A 23,541-nucleotide genomic window follows, 5' to 3' on the forward strand; every position below is an offset into this window, starting at 1 on the left:
TAATCAACTAAATAAAATGGAGAAAGTAAAATTTAATTTCATTCAAGTCTAGTGAAAAATAAATAAATTTAACTCGAACAAAATTACATTTAATAAAAATATATTCAAATTAATAAAATTTGACCATTATTTTTTAAAACTTAATAACAGACGATTTAAACCTAAATGATAATACTCCCTCTATTGGTCACGTGTTGGAAGTTACTCTCTGTAAATCTCTATCTTACTTACTTTGCAATATTCTTATTTTAATTCGTTTATGATGTTATTTTATTTTTTATTTTTTTTTCTAATTCCCTTTCAGATATATTATTATTCTTTTTAACAGATCTCCTAGCTAGGGCTAAGGCCTTTGTTAGCATTTGCGGAGTAATTAGCACAAGCATTAGTAACTTCAATTTTTCTAAAATAGTTTTTTATGTTAAATATAATAATCTAGCATGCAGTAGGTGAATTGAACAATTAATTTTACACATAAAGTTGTTTATATAATTCTTTATGGTCAATTATTTATATAATGCAATAAAGTTAAAAGTAGTGCCAATTTGATATTTTTCATTTTATATATTAATATTTATGTAAAAAGTTCTATTATCACTTACAATTAAGGTTAATTGGGCTTTTGCAAATCTGAAAGGCCAAATTTCATTTATTTAAATTTAATCAAGAAGGGACATTTATCAAGCCTTCATCAAGATTCAAGAATTAACCCTAGGAATATTTTACATTTTTCTGGAATAAATTATATAATAATATAAAGTTGTTCGTCTGTACTTAAGGACTTAACAGAGCCATCTCATTTATTTTTGACTCGGTGTGAAATATAAAAGGGTTAAGAGATAACAAATAATATAATACTTCGATCTTTTTGTTTTTTATTATCGATATTTGAACTACTTAATAAAATTTACTAATTCAAATTAATTCAAAATATATCTAAATTTAATTCAAATTAATTTTAACATCATACATAAAAATATTAGACCCTAAAAAATTTAGGACATGTATAGTAGCCCTCTTTGCCCTAATTGATCATCATGTTAAGGAGCCATTTTTGAACGAACCTGATTTATTTTGACTTATTTGGTGGTAAAATTTGTTTGAAAGAAATTTCTAGAAAAAAAGGAGGTATAAGATTGTGAAGAGAACTTGACTTTAATCATTTACAACATCATTATCATCATACCTAGTGTATTTCGCTCATAGAAAAAACTATAATTAGGGTCTGGGGAGAGAAGGAAGACAACAACTCATACCCATAAAGGAGAGTGTAATCAAAGATATTGTGAAGGAGCATTAGAATGAATAGAAGATGTAGCTAAAGGAAGTTTATGACTTTTATTTGTGCAATAAGAGTATCAAGCAACCAACTCAATTTCAAAAGTTTAAGTTGGTGGTTGAGGGTCCATGATATATTGAGAGCCTTTTGGGCTAGATGTGTGAATGCTCTACGGGTCATCGTCATTCCTGAGCTAAATATTCCACTTTAATTGAAGGGTGATTGAGATTCAAATTCGTAACCTCTTGTCACGTTCTCTCATCATCATCATCAACCTAATATCCTGCTCGAAAACAGGGTTTGAGTGAGGGAAGGTGGCGGACGATCCATACCCGTACTCCCTAGGGAGTACTAGAGGAAAACAGTCAATCTTACCCCCAAAAGATGAGAACCCTGCATAGAGAACAATGTGATTAACACTGTTGCCTGATGATCAAAAACTACCGAAGAACCATGTTAGCTCTGATACCATGTCAAAAAACCATCTCAATGATTGAGGCCCGAAAATATATTATGTACTCTAACAATTAATGTACGTAGCTAGATAAGCTAGTTACATTAAGATTATGCCTACAGATAAGTTGTCTAGGGAAGATCAGGACTTGTAAATAGGCCAATAGGTGTGTCAAGTAGAAGATTGCACCATATACACTCCTTCATTAGATTGTCCTTGACAAAGAGTATTATTTGGAAAAAGTTGGATCGATGATAAAGGGATCCAAATAGAATTATCTTTGCACAATTTTAAGATAGAAATAATATTCTTTGTGATAGCATGAACAACTAGAACATTATTAAGTTTTATAGAGGACAATAAGTTAGAACATGACCTTGTTTGGAGGTGAAGTAATGGTGATTAATTGGTTTTTGCGGTGTGAAGGGTTGACAGCTAATAAGAGTACTTCCTAAAACTAAGGTTAAATCGAGTCTTATTTCAATTAGAATCAATTAGAACATGTGCCGGCTTTTTCGGGGAAACCTAGGTTTGTTTCTCATTGTTGCTTTCCTAGCCTTATCTTCTATGGATTTGGTTCACATTATTTAGTGTGCACCAATCTTAAATTAAAGATATAAAAATAATATGTTTTCTACTTAACAAGTACAATTATTGAAAAATATTTATTATTTTTAAGTTGGTATACAATAAAATAATATGACTAAACTCATACAAAACTTTTATCGAATACTACTGTACCAAAAAAACTAAGCCTAAACTAGGAAAGGACGACCATAATTATGTTTAAAAAATAAGAGATACTTGACAACTTTGCAAAAATAAGAAAAAATAATATTCCTAAATAAAAGACCTATGATCAAGGAGCAGAATATTCATTTAGCATGATATAAGGAGAAGATAATATAAGAAACTATCTTTTTTTAACAGGAAACATATAGAAAATTATTTATAATAAAGCATTTTGAGAATTATTAATTTTGTTAAAAACTATAGCAATTTTATTGTGGTTGACGTTGATGTAATTTTGATAGAGGATTTGATTTTAAATCTGAGCCATTGATTTTTTTTATCAAATATATTAAAATAGTAATTGATTTCTTAAAAAGTTATTTTAACCGGAATTAATAAATATATATGTCTTAATAAGTGTCACTATATGGATTAGAACATTAGAGTTAGTTTTATAAGAAAGAAGCATACTAGCTAGAAAGATAAGACTACCGGATAAATATAAGTTGTAGCAAGTAAAGATGTTCAGAATATATCTGATATTTATGTGATATTGTAATTAAATTTGATTTTAACCCGATTTTATTTAAATAACATTTAAATTAGGTAAAAAATAAAAAATCAATATAAAGTACAAGACCCAATATTAAACCGTGTTGATTCAAAATATTTGTCTCAAAATAAATTTGATAACTTGAATAAACACTTCAATTAGAAAGTAATCATTTTGGTTAATATGTTTAATAAACACTCCCACGTTATGAAATTATCAGATTATGAGACCCAAAGGTAATCTAAAAATGTTCATATATTCATATAGAATGTTTAGACAAATTAGTGAAAACGATGATGTATTAGAGTTCGAACATTGTATTTCAAACTCCAATATTGCCAAGATCGAATGTATGAGGTTTAGTGACAAACAAATTACGCTATCAATGATATCGATATTTGTAAGAGAAAATAAAGCAATAAAACGACACAAAAAATTTAACGAGGTTCACCCAACTTAGGCTACGTCCTCCGGTGTATAGTATCTCTTATATTATCAAAGGAGTTCAAAGAACTCTCAAATATGAGAATTACTATAGAGAAGAGATATAGGCTAATGTTTGGCTTGGGGTATATTTTTGTGGATGATTACAATGTGAGTGAGAGCTCTCTATTTATAGGAGAGATCACACTAAGTAACATTAAGTATATTAAAGCTAGGGGTGTTCAAAACCGGATAACGGGTCGACCCAGTTCCGAAAAACCGGGTACCCAGTTTTCCGGATAGTGAAAATTGAGTTCCGGATCCGACCCGGTTTAAATCGGGTACCCGAAATCCGGGTACCCGGTTTAAACCGGGTCGGAAACCGAGTACCCGGTTTTGTTAATTTTTTTATTTTTTTATTTCATAGATGAGTAAAGAGTAAGACGGTATGCTCTAAATTACCATCAACAATTCATCAGTTCATCATATACAAGCAAAATTACCAAGTAGTGAATCTACCATCATCAATTCATCATATACAAGCAGAATTTTGTTATATATAATCTACCATCATCATATACATCAAAAATATTGAACAAGTTGAACAAATATCAGAATCAAATATTATAATGGCTACCCAAAATCAGAATATCAAAACAATAATCAGAATATCGGAAAATGGCGATGAATCCATGTAGATCTTCAATAAGTACCAAAAATGGCTGAATAAATCTGTGACAAAATTGAAAAGGGCAAAAAAAAAATAAGTACCAAATAGCAAATACTGAAATTTGAGAAAAATAAGTACCAAATCGGTGAAAAATAAGTACCAAACATGTATTAGATTACTAAATGTCAACTAAAGAATATCACACTATCCAGAAATTCAACTGTTTCAAATTCAAAGACAGCTCCATGCTTCCTTTAGATAATGCAGCAAAAACAACATTCTCTAAAAACAAAAGCGTAACTAACAAAAAACTAGACACTAGCAACCATAGACACACCCAACAATACGAGACAAGAAAAACACAGATCATTACAGGAAAAAACACCGTAAGTCCATACCTATCTAATCACGTTTGCCATAGAATGCAAGAGGCAGTACAAATCAGTGACAAATATCAGAAATTGCGAAAAAAAGTAAGAAGATCTGGAGAAGAAGAAGAATGGTGATGAATTGACACAAACTTACCCAATTAAAGAAGTGAAGGATTAAAAAAGAAGAAGAAGAAGATCTGAAGATTGAAGAAGCAAGATGATTGTGTCTGGATTGAAGAACGCAGGAGGAAGAAGGCAAGAAGATCTTCAAAACACCACGAGTTTCTTCGTAGATCTAGATATGGATTTCAAAAATTGATTTTGAGTTCAATTTTTAGGGTTTTTGATTTTGATTGGATTGTGATTTGGGGGAAAATGAGTGAAGTTGAAAATTGAAGAAAATGAGTGAAAATTGAAAATTGAGGAAGATTGAAGGCGCAGCACGAAAGAAGGAGGAAGAAGATGGCAAGGAGGAAGAACTGATTTAGGGCTTTCAATTTTCTGTTTTTATATAAAAAAAAATAAAAAAAAAAATCAAACCGGATACCGGGTACCCGGTTTTCCAAAATTCGTGATCCGTATCCGACCCGAATACCCGGTTTTAAAACCGGGTACCCGATCCGGATTATCCGAATTTTGGAAACCGGGTAATTTATCCGCTTTTAAAAATCGGAAACCGGGTTTTCGGATCGGGTTTTCGGAATCGGATATTTTTGAACACCCCTAATTAAAGCTATGAATAAATGATAATGAAACATCTCCAAGAACTTGAAGAGTCAAAAACAGCATGCTAGGAGCATCAGAGACATCACTTGACCAAAGCAGAGGCTCGCTCGGTCGAGCAGCCTGGTCGAGCGGACTACAGGAAGTTTCTGATTGCATTCTGTCTGCTTGCTCGACCCATTCTGGAGCTCGCTCGGTCGAGCGAGATGGTCGAGCGGCACTTCAGAGGGCTTCTGACAGTATTGCTCGACTTGCATAGTAGAGCATCTTCCAACCTTTGAACTTCTTCATTAGGTCCAATAACTCCCATGAATAACTCCCATGAATAACTCATACTTCATTACCTCATTAATCCATACTTTAATCATCATCATAAACCACAATCATCAAGACTTATCTTAATACACCCATTTATGACATACTTATGGGATTACATCCCAAGAGTTACTACATGAATGCACACAAAATATGCACTCAAATCACACCATTAGGGCTGGCAAAAGCTGACCCGACCTGCCAACCTGATCTGAAACCGACCCGAAATTAGCGGGTTTGGGTTTAGATTTTTGACTCAATTAATTAAATGGGTCAACCCGACCTGATCTGTTTATTAAATGGGTTAGGTTCAGGTTGAATTTTTAAACCCGAAAAAAACCTGTTTAACCCATTTATTAAATGGGTCATTCAGGTCAGGTCGACCCATATTAACCCACTTGGGAGTTGGGCCTGCGATATTAACCCATTCCTCTTCGCTCTGTTCCATTCAAAATCATAAACCCTAAAATTATTTCGTGGTTTCGCCTTCCTCAGTTCCTCATTCATTCCTCTTCAGTTTTCTCTGTGCGCAGCGCCTTCCTCATTCCTCTTCTCCTCAGTTCTCTGTGCGAGTGTGCGCCTTCCTCATTCCTCATCTCTCAGTTCTCTGTGCGCCTTCCTCATTCCTCTTCTTTGTGCGCCTTCCACTTCGTCTTCGAGTGCTTCGAGTCTTCGACCTTCAGGGCTTCCTCTTCTCTGTTCTCATTCTTTTATTTTTATTGTCTGATTTTTCTGATTATTTTTTGTTCGATTTTTTCTGATTTTAATGTTCATTGCTGTTAGTCCTGATACTGCTATTTTCATTGTTCTTAATGCTCGATTTTTTTGATTTTTTTTTGTGTTCCATTCCACAAAATCCTGTTACTGCTATGTATATTGAGTTCTTTGTGTATTTTCTTTTGGAGTTTGCTTTTGTATTTCCATTTTGTTGTTCTTGGGAGTAATCATGTCAATTGATGTTGTTAAATTGATGATGAATCTGATGATAAATCAATTGATGATGTTGTTAAATCAATTGATGATGAATCTGAAATTGGGTTAAGTGATGATCCATGAAGATATCATTGCACAATGAGTCTGATTTGAGTAAAAATGTGAATAGAATATTTGGGTCAAATGGGATAAATGGGTCAAATGACCTGAAATATGTGGGTTTAATGACCTGAAAAAAAAAAGCAGGTTAAATGGGTCATTAGCAGGTTGACCCGACCTGCCACAGATCAGGTCGGGGTTTCAATTTTTGACCCATTTGATTAAATGGGTCAGGTTCAAGTCAAGGGTCTATTGACCCATTTATATATGACCCGAACCTGAAAATGATCCAACCCGACCTGTTTGACACCCCTACGCACCATTCATAACAATTAGTAACGACATTATGACGTAAAATAAAAAAAAAAACACGTCTTATTGTCATAAAATATGATTAGGCAGCAGTCATACCGACATCCTTCCATCGCGTAAAATATATTTGTCCCTTTCTCAAAGATACTTTCATAATTCATAATTATGATTACCTTTGAAAATATATACAATGACATGTGAATAATATTAGAGACTTTTTAAGATAATAAAAGTAGAATATTTTAAATAATTGTTAAAAAATTAATTAGCATTGATAATTTAAGATACTATTCAAGCGCTACAACTGAACCCAATTTTTGATGAGTTAGTCTCTTAGACCCAACCCATTAAAATTTAATGGCTCCTTATATTTTTCTTAATGTCGACTTATCGTACCCTTAATACCTACTTACAATATCTACTTACAATATTTTTAATGTCTACTTATATCATTTTAATGACTACATACAATATTTAAGAGAATATATATTGAATCGGTTCAATTAGAGATAATCACTAAAAATGACCATTTCTCAAAAGAACTTTTGATTTTTGATTATGCTTGAATAATCTCGTGTGTCAGCTTAAATATCCAACTAAAATGAAAACTGGTATTTTTAGTTTAGAAGTTTTGTTCGAAGAAATATGAAAATTTATTAAAAACACGAAAAGTTTATGGTGTTTTAATGACTGAAATAAGGTTAAATATATATGAATTATTTGAATTGTGTATATTTTCGGCAGACATATACAATAGGTGAGATTATTTCAAAATAATAATAATATGGGTTTATTTAATTTTAGCGAATGGGCAATATATAACACTAAAGTGATCACTTACGATCAAGGGCGAAGTTAGCATTTTAAATTAGAGGGGAGTCAAATTGTCGATACACTAGCAAATTATTTAATATATAAAAATTAGTAAAATTAAGAAAATTTTAAAATCATGTATTTTGAAATGAATTTGAATCAAAACAAAAATTATATTCAATAAATTGAGATGAAGCTTTCCAATAATTATCAATTTTGAAAAAAAACTAAGTGTTTAAAACTCTATATATTTTCGTAGTAAGTCTAAAAAAAACTATTAAAATTATCAAAGATATAAACACTCACACAAAAGGATGGATGTGAAATAAATGAAAAGCAAGGAGTATTAATCTATAACAAGTAATCGTTTAAATTAGGGTTAGATCTCTTAACCTTATAGTACAAATGTGTTACTTCAGCCATTGAGTTATAGTAGTTTTTGTTATATTTTTGTACTCTTTAAACTATCGTATTAGTAAGGGGACTAAAACCAAAAATACAAAGGATCTTATCTTCGGCGAGGGGGCTAAGCCTCCACCGACCCTCCATGTAACTTCGCCCATGGTTACGTTCTTATAACAAATTATAACTTTTAAGTAATCACTTATTATAATCTTAAGTAATTAAATAGAAAAATAAACCTGTCTAATCTATGCATAGTCGTTCCTAAGAGTAGTTTTGAGGTGCAACCGTCCAAAGCCCAACTTATAAAGGGACCCAAATTGAGTTACTCCTAACAATTTAAAAATTAGTATTTTCACAAATAGCATCTAGCATTGATCGAACTTGCAGCATTTGGTTTTTCAGTTAAGCGCATAACTACTAAACTACATAGTTGGAGAAAAAATAACTGTAATTTTACTTATATAAAACCCTTTTTTTATATTTCTCGCCTAAAGTCTCAAAATTGTTAAAAAGAACACTGCTTACATGATGATATTATGTCCCCATTAAGAGTCAAAATATTCAAAATTTCTATAAAAAATATGAGAAACATTCACTTATTAGCTAACACATAGTCCCTAATCTACGTGTTGAAAACAGATGTAATACTGAATCATATTGGAAAATGCTTTGACAATTTATATTTAATCATTCATTATATGAGTGACAACCGACAAGTAATCAAACTTTTGCTTGCCAACACAGAAAACATTTCTTTCACGTAATTAATTTCACTTCTTGATTAATTTGAAAATTTACGCGTTAATTTGAACCCATCCTTATAAATCATATTATCATCTATAATCCCAAATTATCCTAATATTAACAAACAAATTTCAAAAATGGAGAATATATTTCCATTAATTCTACTCTTTATTCTAATACTAAATACAATTCAAGCAACAAATTATATTCCGACAGATACTATTCTATTAGATTGCGGATCATTCGACCTTCAAGCAACAGATTCAAACGGTCGAAAATGGAGGTCCGACAGTAATTCCAAGTTTTTATTATCTTCTAAACGTTCATTTAAAGCAAATGCCGGTACTCAATCGCGTAATATTAGTACAATTCCTTACATCTCGGCTAGGGTTTTCCAATCAAATCTAACCTATTCTTTTCCGGTTTCATCTGGACGTAAATTTCTTCGAATTCACTTTTATCCTAACACGTATTCGCGATGGAATTCGAGTAATGCGATTTTCTCTGTTACTGCTGGATCTTATACCTTGCTTCGAAATTATAATCCCTTGAAAAATGCCGAAGATTTAGGGGTTAATTACGTTGTTAAGGAGTACTCGATTTATGTGGAGAATGGAGAGTTGATTGTAACGTTTATTGCGTCGGAAAAGGCGTTTGGGTATGTAAATGGAATTGAGGTGGTGTCGATGCCGAGCATGTATGGTGATGATAATATTGATGGAGTGAGTATTGTGGGTGCGGCTACTTCTTTTCTGATTGATAATTCCACTGTTCTTGAGAGTTTGTACCGGCTTAATGTGGGTGGTACTTATGTTTCTCCCGCCAATGATACGGGCCTTTTTAGGTAAGTCAACCGTTTTGTATTTTAAGTTATTTTTGGTTAGTTTTTGGTTAATAATCTCTCAAATTCACTATTAATGTCTCATTTGCTTTATTCACTCTATTTAATGTATTTGTCTAATCTTTAATATTTTTAATTGTGCATAGTTAAAAATTATGAAAAGTTGATATTAATAATCCTTGCATTGTGACAAATCAAACAATATCACACTTGACTATGTTTCAACTTATAGATTAATAATAAAAATACAAATACAAATTAAGAATAACAGATGAATAGTGTCCAAAAAGCAAATGGGACATTACTAGTGAATTGGAGGGAGTATATACTTTCTCCTCCCCAATTTACTTGCAACGTTTGCTTTTTTCACGTAATCTAATGCACTAATTTAATCCTTAATATCTCTAATTATGAATAATAAAAAATTATAAATTTGATATTAATAATCATTGCAATGAGACGAATCAAATAAAATCTCACTTGACAATATTTTAACCTATAGATTAAAAACTAGTCACAAATTAAGAGTGATGAATGAATAGTGTTATTTTTACCAATGTTGCAACTAATTTGGAACGGGAAAATACTCCCTTTAATTCATAGAAAAGGAAAAGTTTCTTTTTAACACTATTCACTCATTACTTTTAATTTGTATTTTATTCTTAATCTATAAATTAAAACATAATCAAGTGAGATCTTTTTTGATTCGCCTTAATGCAAAGATTATAATATTACGTTATGTATAGATTATTAAATATTGAATAAGTGCATTGGATAGTGTGAAAAAGTAAGTTTCCTATTTTCTATGAATTAGAAAAATAGTATTCTGATTAAATGTCTTTTTTTTTACATTATTTATTTATTATCTGTTAGTTTGTATTCTAGGGAGAGGGGAGGGCTAGGTTAATTTAAATTTTTTTTTATATTTTTAAACTCAGGACGATAGAGATATTTAAGAGTGAAATAGTGTTTGATGTAAAATCTAATAGTAGGACATTTTATATTTGAATAAGATTAAGTATAAAAAGAAATAGGAAAAATTGTTCTGAATAATTCGACATATTGCCAATTTACTGTGAATAATCCCTACTATTGATTATTTTTAAATAATCCGACCTTTGATTTTTTTTTTGCTCACAGCATCCCTTCTCACATTTTAATCGACTACTATAGCTACCTACTACGAAAGAGGAGTTGGGATAGACCAATAAAGAAGCCTAAAGAGGAAGAAAAAGTGAGCGTAACGACTAGTAGGTACCTACAATAGTCGGTTAAAATGTGGCAAGGGGTACTGTCAGCAAAAAATCACAGTATCCTTTTTCTTTTCTCAACCTACATTGTGATAAACATACTCAAACATAAGTTATTCTTAATTACCTTTTATTAAAATATGTGTTTTGTAAATAATATTTTCTTAGAATTGGATGGAGTATTAATTATTGACTAAAAAAAAAAGAAAAAAACTATTGCTTGCTTGCTATCACTATTAAGCTCAAACAAAAAAAAATTGTGCAAATACATTGCTAGGCTAGGACTATTTCCTGTTGGCTCCTCTTAGGCTCTTAGCTTGCATTTGTGGAATAGTTGGCAAGAGGAAATCCCTTTTGGTGAGAATTTAACTTATATTATGCACGAGGTTGACTCATAATTTTTAATTAGCAATTTTTCTAGTATGCTTTAAACATAATAATCATAATAATAATAATAACAATAATCTAAACTATCTATATACAAGGGCCATTAAATTATCACTTTATTGTATATTTTTTCTTACTCTTATGTGATTTCATATGATTATTTTTTTTCTGAAAATTATTATTGCATCATCAAAGGGACACATTTGATATTAGATTGTGAGAGATTATGTAATTTTTATCTTTTATTTATTTTCAAATATATTCTTTCAAATATATTAGCTTGATATGCATAAAATAAAAGTCAATAATAAGTAAATTATTGTTTAATTGTAGGTCATGGTACGATGACACGCCATACATATCAAGCATACAAATTGGATCACCCAACACAATTGATCCTGATGTAAACATCACCTTCCCAAAATCCCTACCTTCCTACACTGCACCAATCAATATGTACTCAACAGCAAGATTCATGACACCAAACAATAATCTAAACCTCAAATTCAACCTAACATGGTCATTACCAATTCATTCAGGATTTGCTTATTTGGTGAGATTACATTTCTGTCAAATCTTATCCTACATTAATAAGGTTAATCAGATTGTTTTTGATGTTTATATCAATAATCAGACTGCGGTTTCTGAGGTTGATGTTATTGCGTTGGCACAAAGTAATGGGATTCCTTATGTGATGGATTTTGTTGTCATTCTTCCTGTTAATGAAGATAATGATGAGCAAGATTTGTGGGTTGCTTTGCATCCTAATATAAGGAATAAGCCTCAGTATTATAATGGTTTTTTGAATGGGTTGGAGATTTTAAAGATTAATAATACTGATGGTACTTTGTAGCAGAGTATGAGAAAGGGGTCAATCTGAATCGAATTAAGTGCTTTGAATTGCATTTTAGATGGAAAAAATAGGTTACGTATATGGATTTAATAAATAATTGTACTAATTTAATTATAAATATGATGTGAGATTTTTATATTTGTAGGGACAAATAAAATATTATATATGTTCAATTTATAGTTACTTGTTGGGTTGTTAGTTGTTAGTAATTCAATTATATAAATAAAATATTATAATATCTTGATCTTGTTTGGGTTCGGGCCACATCATGATAAGCATTATTTAATGCTATCAAGATGAGTATACTGTATACCTTTACTTGACACATTTAGACATTTTATTAAATATTTTGTATGTATTTCATTTTGTACTTGGAGAAAATTGAGTTAAAATGTACTTCCTTCGTTATTTTTGTCTTTTTTATTTACTTTTCGTACAATTTTCAAAATAAATATTGAGTCTTAATATCTCTAAATATGTATTATAAAAAATTATAAAAAACGTATAGTTAAAAAATATACATTAAGATGAATCTAACGAGATCTCATATGGATATATTTTACAATCTATTTATGTCTTAAAAATCTTAATCAAATTTTCTCTCTCCAAAATAAAATATTCTACACAAAAAGAACATTAAAAAATGAAGGGAGTATTATTTATGAATTCCTAGTATAAAGTTGTGTTTCAAACATGTTAGTTGATTACAAATGAGTATTATAAGTTAGATAGATGACTAAGTGCTTAGTAAAGAAATGGTGAAGATTAAATTTGAAAATTTTGTAAAAAAGCAGGCTAGTCAGTTTCCTTCATCATATGTGTGGGTGCCTAGGTTGCACTAAAACGGACACGGACACGGACACGACACGGGTACGGGAAAACGCCAATTTAAAAATGGCGGACACGGGGACACGAAAATGGCAATATAATAAATATATCAAATTAAAGATAATTTTACAATCTTTCATTTGATATTTGTAAATAAACACTTTAAAAACATAAAAATACTTTATGTTTGTAATTTATGTTTATATTTTTTGTAATTGATCTTAAAATACTAATTGAAGTTTGTAATTGAATTTAAAAAACAACGATTAGCACATATATAAAAAAAAACTTTAAATAATAGTTAACACATAGACCAATAATTATATATGATTAACAAATAAAACATAATTAAAAAATTTTAATAATAATTACTCCTAAACATACACGCCTCCCCACGCCCCACTTTCTCAGTTACTTTACGCATATGACTTTCCCTATTCCTATCATATCTTTTTCTCTCTTAATAGTAATTATTGCAAATGTAGATGTACTTCTACAAGTTCTGAATTGCTAGTGTAAAAGTAAATTTTTTGAGAAATGATATTAAATTTTAATTTTTCAAAAAGGAGATCATGAGGTGAGAGAAAAAAATTTATCATCTCCTTCATGAAGACTTAAACTCCATCAACTCCAACGTTTAAGAAGTTTTCTTCATCAATGGTGAGTCGACCATCAACCTTCAATATTTCAAGGCTTCTTAGTCCGGTTCTTTTGTTTTTGGGTCCAATCTTGTCAAAAATATCTAAACTCGCCAAAAATCGCATAGACTCGCTATCAAGTCCGGTTCATGACGGTCAAAACGACGATAAGCGTGGCGGAACGCCGTTTTTACATACACCGTTACAAAACGCGATTTCTCGAAACGGTAGACTGAGAATCCGAGTGAGAGAAGAACTTCTCAGTTCTGTCTTTTGTTTAAAATTTAATTTTTTTTTTTTAAAAAAAAAACGTGTCCTTTACCCTTGCCGTGTCCCTTGCGTGTCCTAGCCGTGTCCGCGTGTCCGAAAAAATATTAAAATATTGGACACTTCATTTGGCGTGTCGAACACGGATTTTCGCGTGTCCGTCGCGTGTCCGTGTCCGACACGTGTCCGACACGGGACACGTCTGTCAAATGGCGTGTCCGTGTATCAGAGGTGGGTGCACCAGCCTAATCAATATAGCTAACCCTTCTTAAAGATGTGCAGATGTGCAATATATACTCGTGGATCTATGCGTGTTGTGCACATCAATGTGAAATTTTATTCTACTTAAGTCTTTATTTATTTTTAATTTATTTGTCATCATAATATTTTCATTATAATAAGGTCTTTTAACCATTAGTTTGAGAACACTATGGGGAATAAAAGAACTAATCATTTTTAAGCTTTGTAGTTTTCATTATGTTCTAAGCTAATAAAAGAACAAATTGTACATGGACCCCATCATCACCCCTAATATAAGTTGATAGTGTAACACCTTCAAAATAGGTCGAATTTTTGAAAACACCTTTAATGAAAAACATGAATCAAAACCTACTCATGGGAGTGTTACCGCCACATCTATTTCTAATAAAATAAATGTAAGGCTTAGTGACTAAGAAATAACTTAATAATTTTAAATGCAACAAAGGATCTTACAACATAAGAGAAGACTGAAACGCAATCTATGTCTATATAAAATTTAAACAACTAAAAAAAATTTAAACTGAAATATGACTCTAATAAAAGCTATATTTCTAAGTGATCCTCACTCCACAATTCCCACGCAATCAATAACCTGCAACATAAGAATGCAAGAAAAACAAGGAAAAAACTCTCAAAATCAGAAAATTGAGTAATTTCAACTCCATCCCGTAAAACGATTAAGTTTGAAAAGGATTTAAGAAAATAAAATATAATCAAATTGAAAATAATTTTGGAAAATAATATATATATAGCTGAGTTTAAAAGAAATTAATTTGAGAAAACAATATATATAATATCACATAAACCAATTTATTAATTTTATATTTAATAATGACAAACACATAATTAAATTTTTTTTTAATTATAGGGAACGAGAACGCCAGTAGGCCGAGGCTTTACTCCTATACCTACTTCATCAAGAGGTCGTCACCCCAAATAATTCAAGGCCAGCAGAGTAGTCTCAGGAAACTCTAGTGTGCACACCCCTTCTACTTGGGAGCACAACAAATAGAAGGAAGACCAAACATCGTATCAAGTATCAGAAATAATAATACCTGTCGGTAGCTATACTAACCAAACAGGATAACCTGTTCATCACCCTTATATTTGGATCACAACAAATATAAGAGCTTCATTTCCCTCGTGTTACACTTTACGTGATTTAATATATTTTAATAATTAGTCACATGCACACAAACATATAATCAAACATACATTATACATTTTATTTTATGATCATACATAGGTTTTCCCAAGAAAAATATATCTCAAGAATATTCAATTGCAATATTAATATCATAATATATTTCTCCCAAATTCAATAAATAATAATAATACAACTCTCATCAAAATAATATTATAAATATTTCTCTTTCAACTAAATCGTATTAAATTTCGTTGTCAAAATAATAATATACATTTCATCAAAATAGTAATTATAAATTCAAGTTTGAAAAAAAATAATAGTAGATATAATTTGAGAATATATAAAACATAATAATTAATATCATACAAAATAATGTCATATAAAACCATGCATTCTATTTAAACACATTAATTATCACTTAGCACATAATATTAATGGGATAGTCCTAATTAAATGGACATCGAGAATTACCTTGTCACGCGATCCTAGACAACGTACGCTCCTAATAATCTCTGTCTACGAATCCGTTGTCTACACGAGAAAATAATATATCTCAATTTAATACCCCGATCAACCCATCGAAATAAATAAATTAAAAGACTCATTTTCCTTTTATATACTTTATTTAAAAAGAATAATTTTAAACATGTAATTTAAAATTGTAAGAGTTAAAATAAAAGAAAAGAAAAAAAAAGAAATCATAATTATTATAAAAAAAAAAAACAGAAATGTGGGTTTTGTCCAGGATACCCACGAAAAAGAAAGAAGAAAGGGAAGGAAGAGAGAGAAGGAGAAAGGGAGAAGGAAGAAGGAGAAGGTGCCGGCCGGCGGTGGCTCTGGTGGCCGCCGTCGCACGCCGGTGGTATCCCGGTGACTGCCGTATCGCCGGAAAACCAAGGTTAGAAATAATTTTTTTTTTATCAAATACAAAATGTGTAATTTGGATTGAAATTGACAGAACAATATTATTACATACCTTTAATATCAAAATCTTGCCTTTTCTTTGATTAAATTTTAAGCAATTGGAAGATGCAGGAAGAGTTTGTAGGAGAAAAAGGAAGTGTGGATAATTGATGTGGAAGTGTAATGGGGCCGTTTTAGAGTGTATGAGTTAGCTTAAGAACAAGTTCAACAAGGAACGAAACAAGAGAACACCCACGCAACTTAGAAACTTATTCTAGATTTGATGGTTTCTTTGAGCAACAAAAATTCACTAAGTATTTTAAACTCTCAAAGCTTTTACTCTCAAACACTAAGTAATAAGAATAAAAGGGGCGTGCAACACAAATTAAGCACAAAGAAATTCACAAAGAAAATCAGAATTTTGTTTTCAATCTCACTTGCCTAAAATGCATGGCAATGAGTTCCTTTTATACTAAAAATAATGCAAGTGTTACAAGCCTTCAAGGAACAACTTCCCTCAAGGAACCTTTTAACTTCCCCTTCAAGGAACCTTTTAACTTTCCCCCTTACAAAAATCAGAAAACAAAGCATTAAACAAAAGCTAGAATTAAGCCTTTTTAATGTTAAGCATTTAAGCTGAGAATGACCCTTTAGTTATTTTAACAGCAAATTAACTCCCATAAAGAGCTTTAACTCCCCTTGCATTTAAAAAAAAACCCTTTGCATTTCTTTAAAAAAACCGTCCAAGTTGCTGCTTGAATTGTGCCTTATTCAACTTCCCATTTAAGGCAAGTAATAAAGGATTGCTTTGAAGAGAATCCCACGAAATTAGCAGCCATTTGCTTGACATTTGCGTGGCTAAGTAAAGCATGGACCGTAGCTTGTGTTGTAGGAACCGTAACTTTATGATCTTGGACTTTGTGGACTGAATTCTCATCATTCTCCCCTTCTTAGAAAAAATTCAACCTCGAAATTTTGTAGGGTTAAATTCCACAAATCCCTCTACATGAACATAATCCATTAAAGGTGATTTTTCAAGCACGAAATCAACCTTGATAAACTCATGCTTCTTAGTTTGCTCTACTTGTAGCCAACCTCCATTCTTGGATGATAATCCACTACTTCAAGGCACTCTATTGTAGAACCAACATTCCTCATGCAAATTGTCTCAACAACCTCCTTAAGATCTTCAAGGTTCTCAATACAAGGTATTTCAACCAACTTTTCAAGAGTCTCAACAATCTCTTCACAAGGTGCTTCAACATCTTTTTTATACTCATCAATCATCTCTTCACAAGATGCTTCAACAACCTCCTCAAGATCTCCAACACTTTCAACAGAAGGTGTTTCAACCATGCTTTCAAGATCATCAACAACCTCTAGCACGCACACTCATTTCCTTTGGTTTGGCGTCTTTTCTGGAAAACTGGTACCGTGGGGATTTGTGGAGAAGGTATTCTCCTACTCTCCTTTGGATTCTAAACCTCTGTGGTCAATTTTCTTTATTCTTACTTTACAAAGGATGTTATTTAACATCAACTTCAGGGTTTCTTACTTTCTTTTTTTTTTTACAGTTTTAGGGAACACCAATGTTTCAAGAAAATGGTTACAAGTCGCTTGGAGCATGATGATATTCATGGTCTTGCCAAAGCTTTATCTGATTTGAGTATAGCAAGGCAACCGTAAGTTCTACCCCTTCTATTATCATGTGACCTGCTCTCCCCCGAGGAAAACAAGTGTGTTCTTGACATTTGGCTTGTATGTGTGTGTGTGATTCGGGGGAGAGAGCAAGGTCAGGAAAAAGGTGTACATTATTTCTCATACTTGGTATTCAGATACTATACAGTATATCTGGTGTTGTGTTGCAAAGATTATCTTGCGAATTGTATGCATTAGCTGGTTTTACGGCCACTCGGGATGCACCAAATATTCGATTAGACAAAGTAAAATTATCCTTATTTTTCAAGTGCTGTTGTTTAATGTGATATCCATCATGAAACGCCTTGAAAATGTTGGATGATTATCACGCCCTGTCTTTAACAATGTGTAACCTACCATATTTTGTTGACGACCAAGTCCATTAGTTTTCAGAGTTGGTGTTGCATGTTGAATCAGTCTTGCAAACAGGAAAACACTAGCATCTAAGTGTTGTCATTTCTTGCAGCTAGGGCTTTGTTTTTCTCTTGTATTTTTCCTCGCTATGATTAATTTGTTTTAGTTGCGAGATGCACATGTGTAAGTTTGAGCTTCTTTATATACTTCCATTTTCATGTCTGGCATAGATGTTTATCAGCGAATTATCGAAGAAAAATCTTCCATTTGCATATGTGATTCATATATGCTAAACTGTGTTCATTATAGCCATTCCATCATTGAACATTTTCTTTATTTATGTTAACAGGTCACTCTGGGATTGGAACATTGCAGGATACCACTTAATGTTCATTGTTGAAGAAAAAGGTGTGAAATTCAAGAATATTAGTCATGAAATCTTCCGGAAATCAGGACCGACTTCAAATCATGAAGCAGTTGAAGCTCCCAACTCTGGACATGCTGTTCACCTGGAAAATCCTCTTGCTGTTGTTAGATTTGTGAGACAGTTTCTGACAAAAACACGTCACCTGGAGAGCTGAAATTTTGATGATTTAGTTCATATTGTTTTTCATGGGATCATAAGCAGTTTTCACTTCTTCAATCCAATCTACAATTCAATCATTTTTGTATTTATCATCGCGGATTCAATTGGTAATTGTAATAGCTGTCAGAAAAACAATTACTAGTTTGAACCATATTTGACAAAAAAGATACATATTCGTTTATGTATATCCATGTTCAATTGCTCAAAGAAAAAACGTCATATGTATTGGCATACCATTGTACTTCTATTATGTATATCTATTTCCTTATACTTGTTTCTTGCATTTCATTTTACTCTTCAATAGGTGACACTTGAAAGAGTAGTCAGGTAGATAAACTCCTACAAAATCCCCATACAACTGATGTGACAAGTCTTGCAGTAGACCACAACAAATGACCCCATAAGCAAACGCTGTCATTGGTCACGGCTACATTGGGTCATGGTCAGCTCTTCCAAACCACCCACTTCGTAGGCTACAGCTTTGAGTTCCGACTCTAATTCCATTGTCTCCGGGCAAATAGAAAATTTCTCCCAAACGAATAGCCTATTAAGAAAGAGAGTCTACTTACCTATATACCTCGCATTAATTTTCCGTACAAGCAATGTAAAATGACAAATAAAAAATAAGTCATTTTAATATAGCGTATTAAATTCAAAATTAAAAAATTTATAAATTTTAAATCCATCGATACCAAGTTAGATATTCATTCCAAATAGTTCCTCTTCATCGTCATCATACTCAATACATTTCACTTTGGAAAAAAGCCTCAAAACATACTCGTTCCAAATAGTTCATACCCATAAAATACTTAGGCTAAATAGTAGAAGTTACTGAGTGGCACCTTACTCATTATAGTTGCCCAGTTGGAGCAACCTAGACCTCCCATAAAATCAAAACCAATAATAATGGTGGTCACTCTCCCTCCCTCTCAATTCTCAGCAAAACACTCCTACGTCACCACCATTACCAATCACAATAACCTCACTTTCCCTCAATTCATCAACTCTTGTTTAACATCTAGAATAAACCCTAATAAAAGTACCAAATTCTCAGTGATTAAATCTTATATTGAAAACACCAATCCGATTTCTGGTTTTGCAAACAAAGTGATTGGTTCTTTGCCTGTTATTGGTCTTATTGCTAGAATTGTCAATGATGAAGGTGGTCTTGCTGGTGATATCATTGATTTTGCTGAATTTCGTAGGAGAGTTGGCAATAAATGTTCGATTTCTGATTCTAGGGCTTTTATTGAATTCCAAGACCGTCGCGGAAAGGTACTTTTACTTGTTTGTGATTTTTTGTTATTATTATTTCAATGTACTTGTGAGAATTGTTGTTTGATGTGGGTAGGCAGGGGATCCATTGTATGTACTATTGTGCTGTTGGTTAGCTGCAGTTGGTGCTGGTCTTCTTAAGTCTGAAGAAATTTTGGAAGGAGTTGCAAGACTTCGTCTTTCCAATGATATTGAATTTGAAGAACAGAATTTCATTGCTATGATGACTGAAGCTCAAGAGGTAACTTTACATAAGCTTTTTTTCAACTTTTTGTGTACCCTTTTAAGTTTTTGATTAAATGTCCTTGAATTGGGAGTATTACCCTGTCCCTTATAGATACTTAGATCATAATCTATTAGAGTTTTAGTATCAAAGTGACCTTTTAAGTTACAGCTAACACTGACATATGGTTATTGATATGGCATTAGAAATGCATATTAGGAGTAGTTAAATTTTCATAAATATGATGTGTCATTTCACTCATTCTCTAGTAGTGAAGCTCTCAATATCAAATATGTGTTTTTTTAGTTATTATTTTTCATAATCTCTTAATACCTCTTTTTAAGTGATAATTGATGAGTAAAATTTTGTGAAAAGATATGATTGGAATAGAATAAGTATAACCATAAAGGTAGTTTTTCTAGCTAAATTAGCATAAATTTTTCATATCATTCCCACCATTCAATACCAATAACCAAACAGGCTGTATTTAGTTTACATGCGAGAAATTTTTGTGAACTGTAATCTCGCAGAGTTATCTGGACAAAACCCACATCTCATGTAACTGAGTCCATCTAGAGAGCAAGTTCATGATGCTACCACATTAGCCACATTGCTATGAGCCTATGACTCTAATTCTAGCCTGCCCCATTTATATTAGTAGAGGGCCTGTTTAAAGCCTGCATAATAAAGGGTCAGAACGGGCTCCCGCCCATTGCACAAGTTTACCCATGAGCTTGAAATCAGGAGGCACCAAGTGAATTAGAAGTGTGAAATAAATTGAAAATGCGAGGCAATGAAAACCTTTTGGTATTGAACTTTAACTTGTTAATATCGGATTTTTGGAAATGAGAATAACTTAATAGGATGAAATTGAATCAAATTTAAATATCAATTATTTGAAGAAAACATTCCTATAACATTTTTACTCTTAACGCTTGAACGTTGAGACTTAGTTATGCGGAATGAATATTTGTGTATATTTACTTTGACATTTTGATGGAAATTTATTGTCAAGGTTGGTATGATTGATCAGATATGTTAACACGGGTTTTTATTTAGAATTGAGAATACTAATCTTAAGAGATAGGAGTAATACTTATGAATGACGAGAAGAAAAATGGTGTTAGGTTTATAAGTTTGATTCCTCAATGCTGAAGGACATGGAGTAAACTTCCGTTATGCTTCTTGTTAAGTTAACTTTAGGTTGAAGAGTTTGATTCTTCAGTGTTGAAGGACAAGAAGTAAACTCCCATTATGCTCCTCATTAAGTAACTTTACTTTGAAGAGTTTGATTCTTCAATGGTGAAGGACATGAAGTAAAATTCCATTATGCTCCTCATTAAGTAACTTTAGGTTGTAGAGTGTTGCTTTCCCACAATCTACTAGGTAACTTATAAATTTAATTAAAATTTATATTTGGCTTTTGCGATTAAGGAATCTAGAACACCAAATTCTGTGTATAATTGCAGACCTTATGTGAAGGAGTGGCTGGAAAATCATTGATGGTTGTGCATATTGACTATACCGGCTATTATCTCCTACACACTTATGATAGGAAAATTCAATGTGAAACCTGCGGCGTTAGTTGTATAATTGAAGAGAAGTGATTGCGCCCATCTATTTTAGTCCTTCAACTATATCCCAAAAACTCGTCACACTTGTCTGATTAATCTATGTTTAGAGTATCGACTATGGCTGGATTTCTAGACAACTCGCTGAGCAGTTTTCAATCTAAAAAAATCATTCAACTGTTGATATTCTCTGGCTATCCTTTTGTCACTGTAACTGGATCTGTTGGATCTTCTTCATTGAGCTTTGTTCAAGTATGATTTTTTGATGGAAAGGCAATTTACGGCTCTTCAGTTACAATTTATACTCGTGCCAGTCAAATTGTGTTGATAAACCTATCTCAAACTCTTATATCTTAAGGCTTGGGAGAACTTTTGAAGTTAACTTCTAGATCCTAAGTTCTGTGTTTTTTTTTTGGTTAACTAAGATTGAATATTAAGAACTAAATGCCTAAAAATCTTCATGTGGTTGTCAAAGTTCTACAACATGCGGTTTTGAGCAAACTTGCTACGAGAATAATAGTCTAATCTGGCATGTCCAAGGGGTGATTATAAGTTTGATTAGTATTAGATAAACCGAATTAGGTATAATCTTTTTTAGCGATGATTTTCAATGCTAATTTGTTTTGATTCATGCAGCTAACTTCATATTGTTTTGAATGTGCTTTGGCAATTTTGTTGTTAGTAACAATGTGAATGAGATTAATCAATGGTTTAGTAAAATATTTGTTATACATTCAAGTGAATGTGTGTGTAAGCTTATGACTTGAGCACTGTCCCCTCAGACAGATTGCAGTTCCATTTTGTTTGTACGTCATATGTCTTGTGATGGTGTTCTTTTGCTAATGTCGATGCGTGAAACTGCAGAGAAGATCTAAACTGAGAGCTGAAGCACCTAAAATTCCTATGGAACTACGAGCTCAGAAAGCGCTTGATGCTATATACATTTGTTGCTTCGGCAAGGATCCAATCGAAGAAGAAGATGAAAGGTTATTGACGATAATGCTCAGCGCAGTCTTTCCCTCTGTTCAACGAACAGAAATCGAAAGACTTGTCAAAGAAAAAACCGAAAGAGTCGTTGACGGGAGTGAGGAGGGACAATTCGTTGTGGAGTCGAAACCGTTGTCCAAAGAAGCGATACAACTACAGATGAAGGATCTACAATTCCTGAAGCAAAACAACACCGAGATACTTGAAAAGAATCGCGATAGCTAAAGATCAGCCGTCTTGTGTCTAGCTTAAACTTTATGATTTAGAGTGTTGTTGATAGTGAAAATGAAATTTGAATTTTAATATAAATCATTTGTAATCATATTTAACTAATTTTCATAATATTTTTACTATGTCATTTAATTAGAAATAGTTCATCTGCCGTTTCTATTTATTCATTAAATCCTGGTTCATTTTTTGGCGCAACTTGGAGCAAATTGGGCAGCCTATATGACTACTTGAAGTCACAGGTTTTATGTTGGAACATATGAAACATTGAAAAAAAATAAGATTTTTTAATAACTTTAATCAAAAAATAAGCTTCGGCAAAACTTTATTCCCAAAATAATTGTCTTTGGCCCCAAAGCTAGGCTCGGTATGTTGTTACTAACAGCGAGTATAAAGAAATGGTCAAAATTTTAGTCAA

General features: G+C 32.0%; 3 protein-coding genes across 5 annotated transcripts; all 3 read left to right on the plus strand.

Moving 5' to 3' along the window:
• Nucleotides 1-8,940: 8,940 nt before the first annotated feature.
• LOC130821069 (receptor-like protein kinase FERONIA) lies at nucleotides 8,941-12,549 on the plus strand. 2 transcript variants are annotated; one of them, XM_057686681.1, is made up of 3 exons: nucleotides 8,943-9,670; nucleotides 11,638-11,857; nucleotides 11,939-12,549. In XM_057686681.1, exons 1-3 carry the CDS (start codon nucleotides 8,964-8,966, stop codon nucleotides 12,155-12,157), a joined length of 1,146 nt encoding a protein of 381 aa, XP_057542664.1. In that variant the 5' UTR covers nucleotides 8,943-8,963; the 3' UTR covers nucleotides 12,158-12,549. The 2 variants fall into 2 exon arrangements, with proteins under 2 accessions (XP_057542662.1, XP_057542664.1); XM_057686679.1 differs by having other exon boundaries at nucleotides 8,941-9,670; nucleotides 11,638-12,549.
• A 3,505-nt stretch (nucleotides 12,550-16,054) lies between these two features.
• Nucleotides 16,055-19,064, plus strand: LOC130821070 (protein PHYLLO, chloroplastic-like). Of its 2 annotated transcripts, XM_057686683.1 has the most exons (4): nucleotides 16,055-16,196; nucleotides 17,292-17,654; nucleotides 17,776-17,883; nucleotides 18,603-19,064. In XM_057686683.1, the coding sequence occupies exons 2-4, from the start codon at nucleotides 17,500-17,502 to the stop codon at nucleotides 18,832-18,834; spliced, it is 495 nt and encodes a 164-aa protein (XP_057542666.1). In that variant the 5' UTR covers nucleotides 16,055-16,196; nucleotides 17,292-17,499; the 3' UTR covers nucleotides 18,835-19,064. The 2 variants fall into 2 exon arrangements, with proteins under 2 accessions (XP_057542666.1, XP_057542665.1); XM_057686682.1 differs by lacking the exon at nucleotides 16,055-16,196 and having other exon boundaries at nucleotides 17,234-17,654.
• Nucleotides 19,065-19,662: 598 nt separating this feature from the next.
• On the plus strand, nucleotides 19,663-23,289 carry LOC130821071 (photosystem I assembly factor PSA3, chloroplastic). The gene is made up of 3 exons (XM_057686684.1): nucleotides 19,663-20,114; nucleotides 20,191-20,355; nucleotides 22,773-23,289. Exons 1-3 carry the CDS (start codon nucleotides 19,746-19,748, stop codon nucleotides 23,118-23,120), a joined length of 882 nt encoding a protein of 293 aa, XP_057542667.1. The 5' UTR covers nucleotides 19,663-19,745; the 3' UTR covers nucleotides 23,121-23,289.
• Nucleotides 23,290-23,541: the final 252 nt, after the last annotated feature.

Source organism: Amaranthus tricolor, chromosome 8 (assembly GCF_026212465.1).
Source record: "Amaranthus tricolor cultivar Red isolate AtriRed21 chromosome 8, ASM2621246v1, whole genome shotgun sequence".
Taxonomy (NCBI): Eukaryota; Viridiplantae; Streptophyta; class Magnoliopsida; order Caryophyllales; family Amaranthaceae; genus Amaranthus; species Amaranthus tricolor.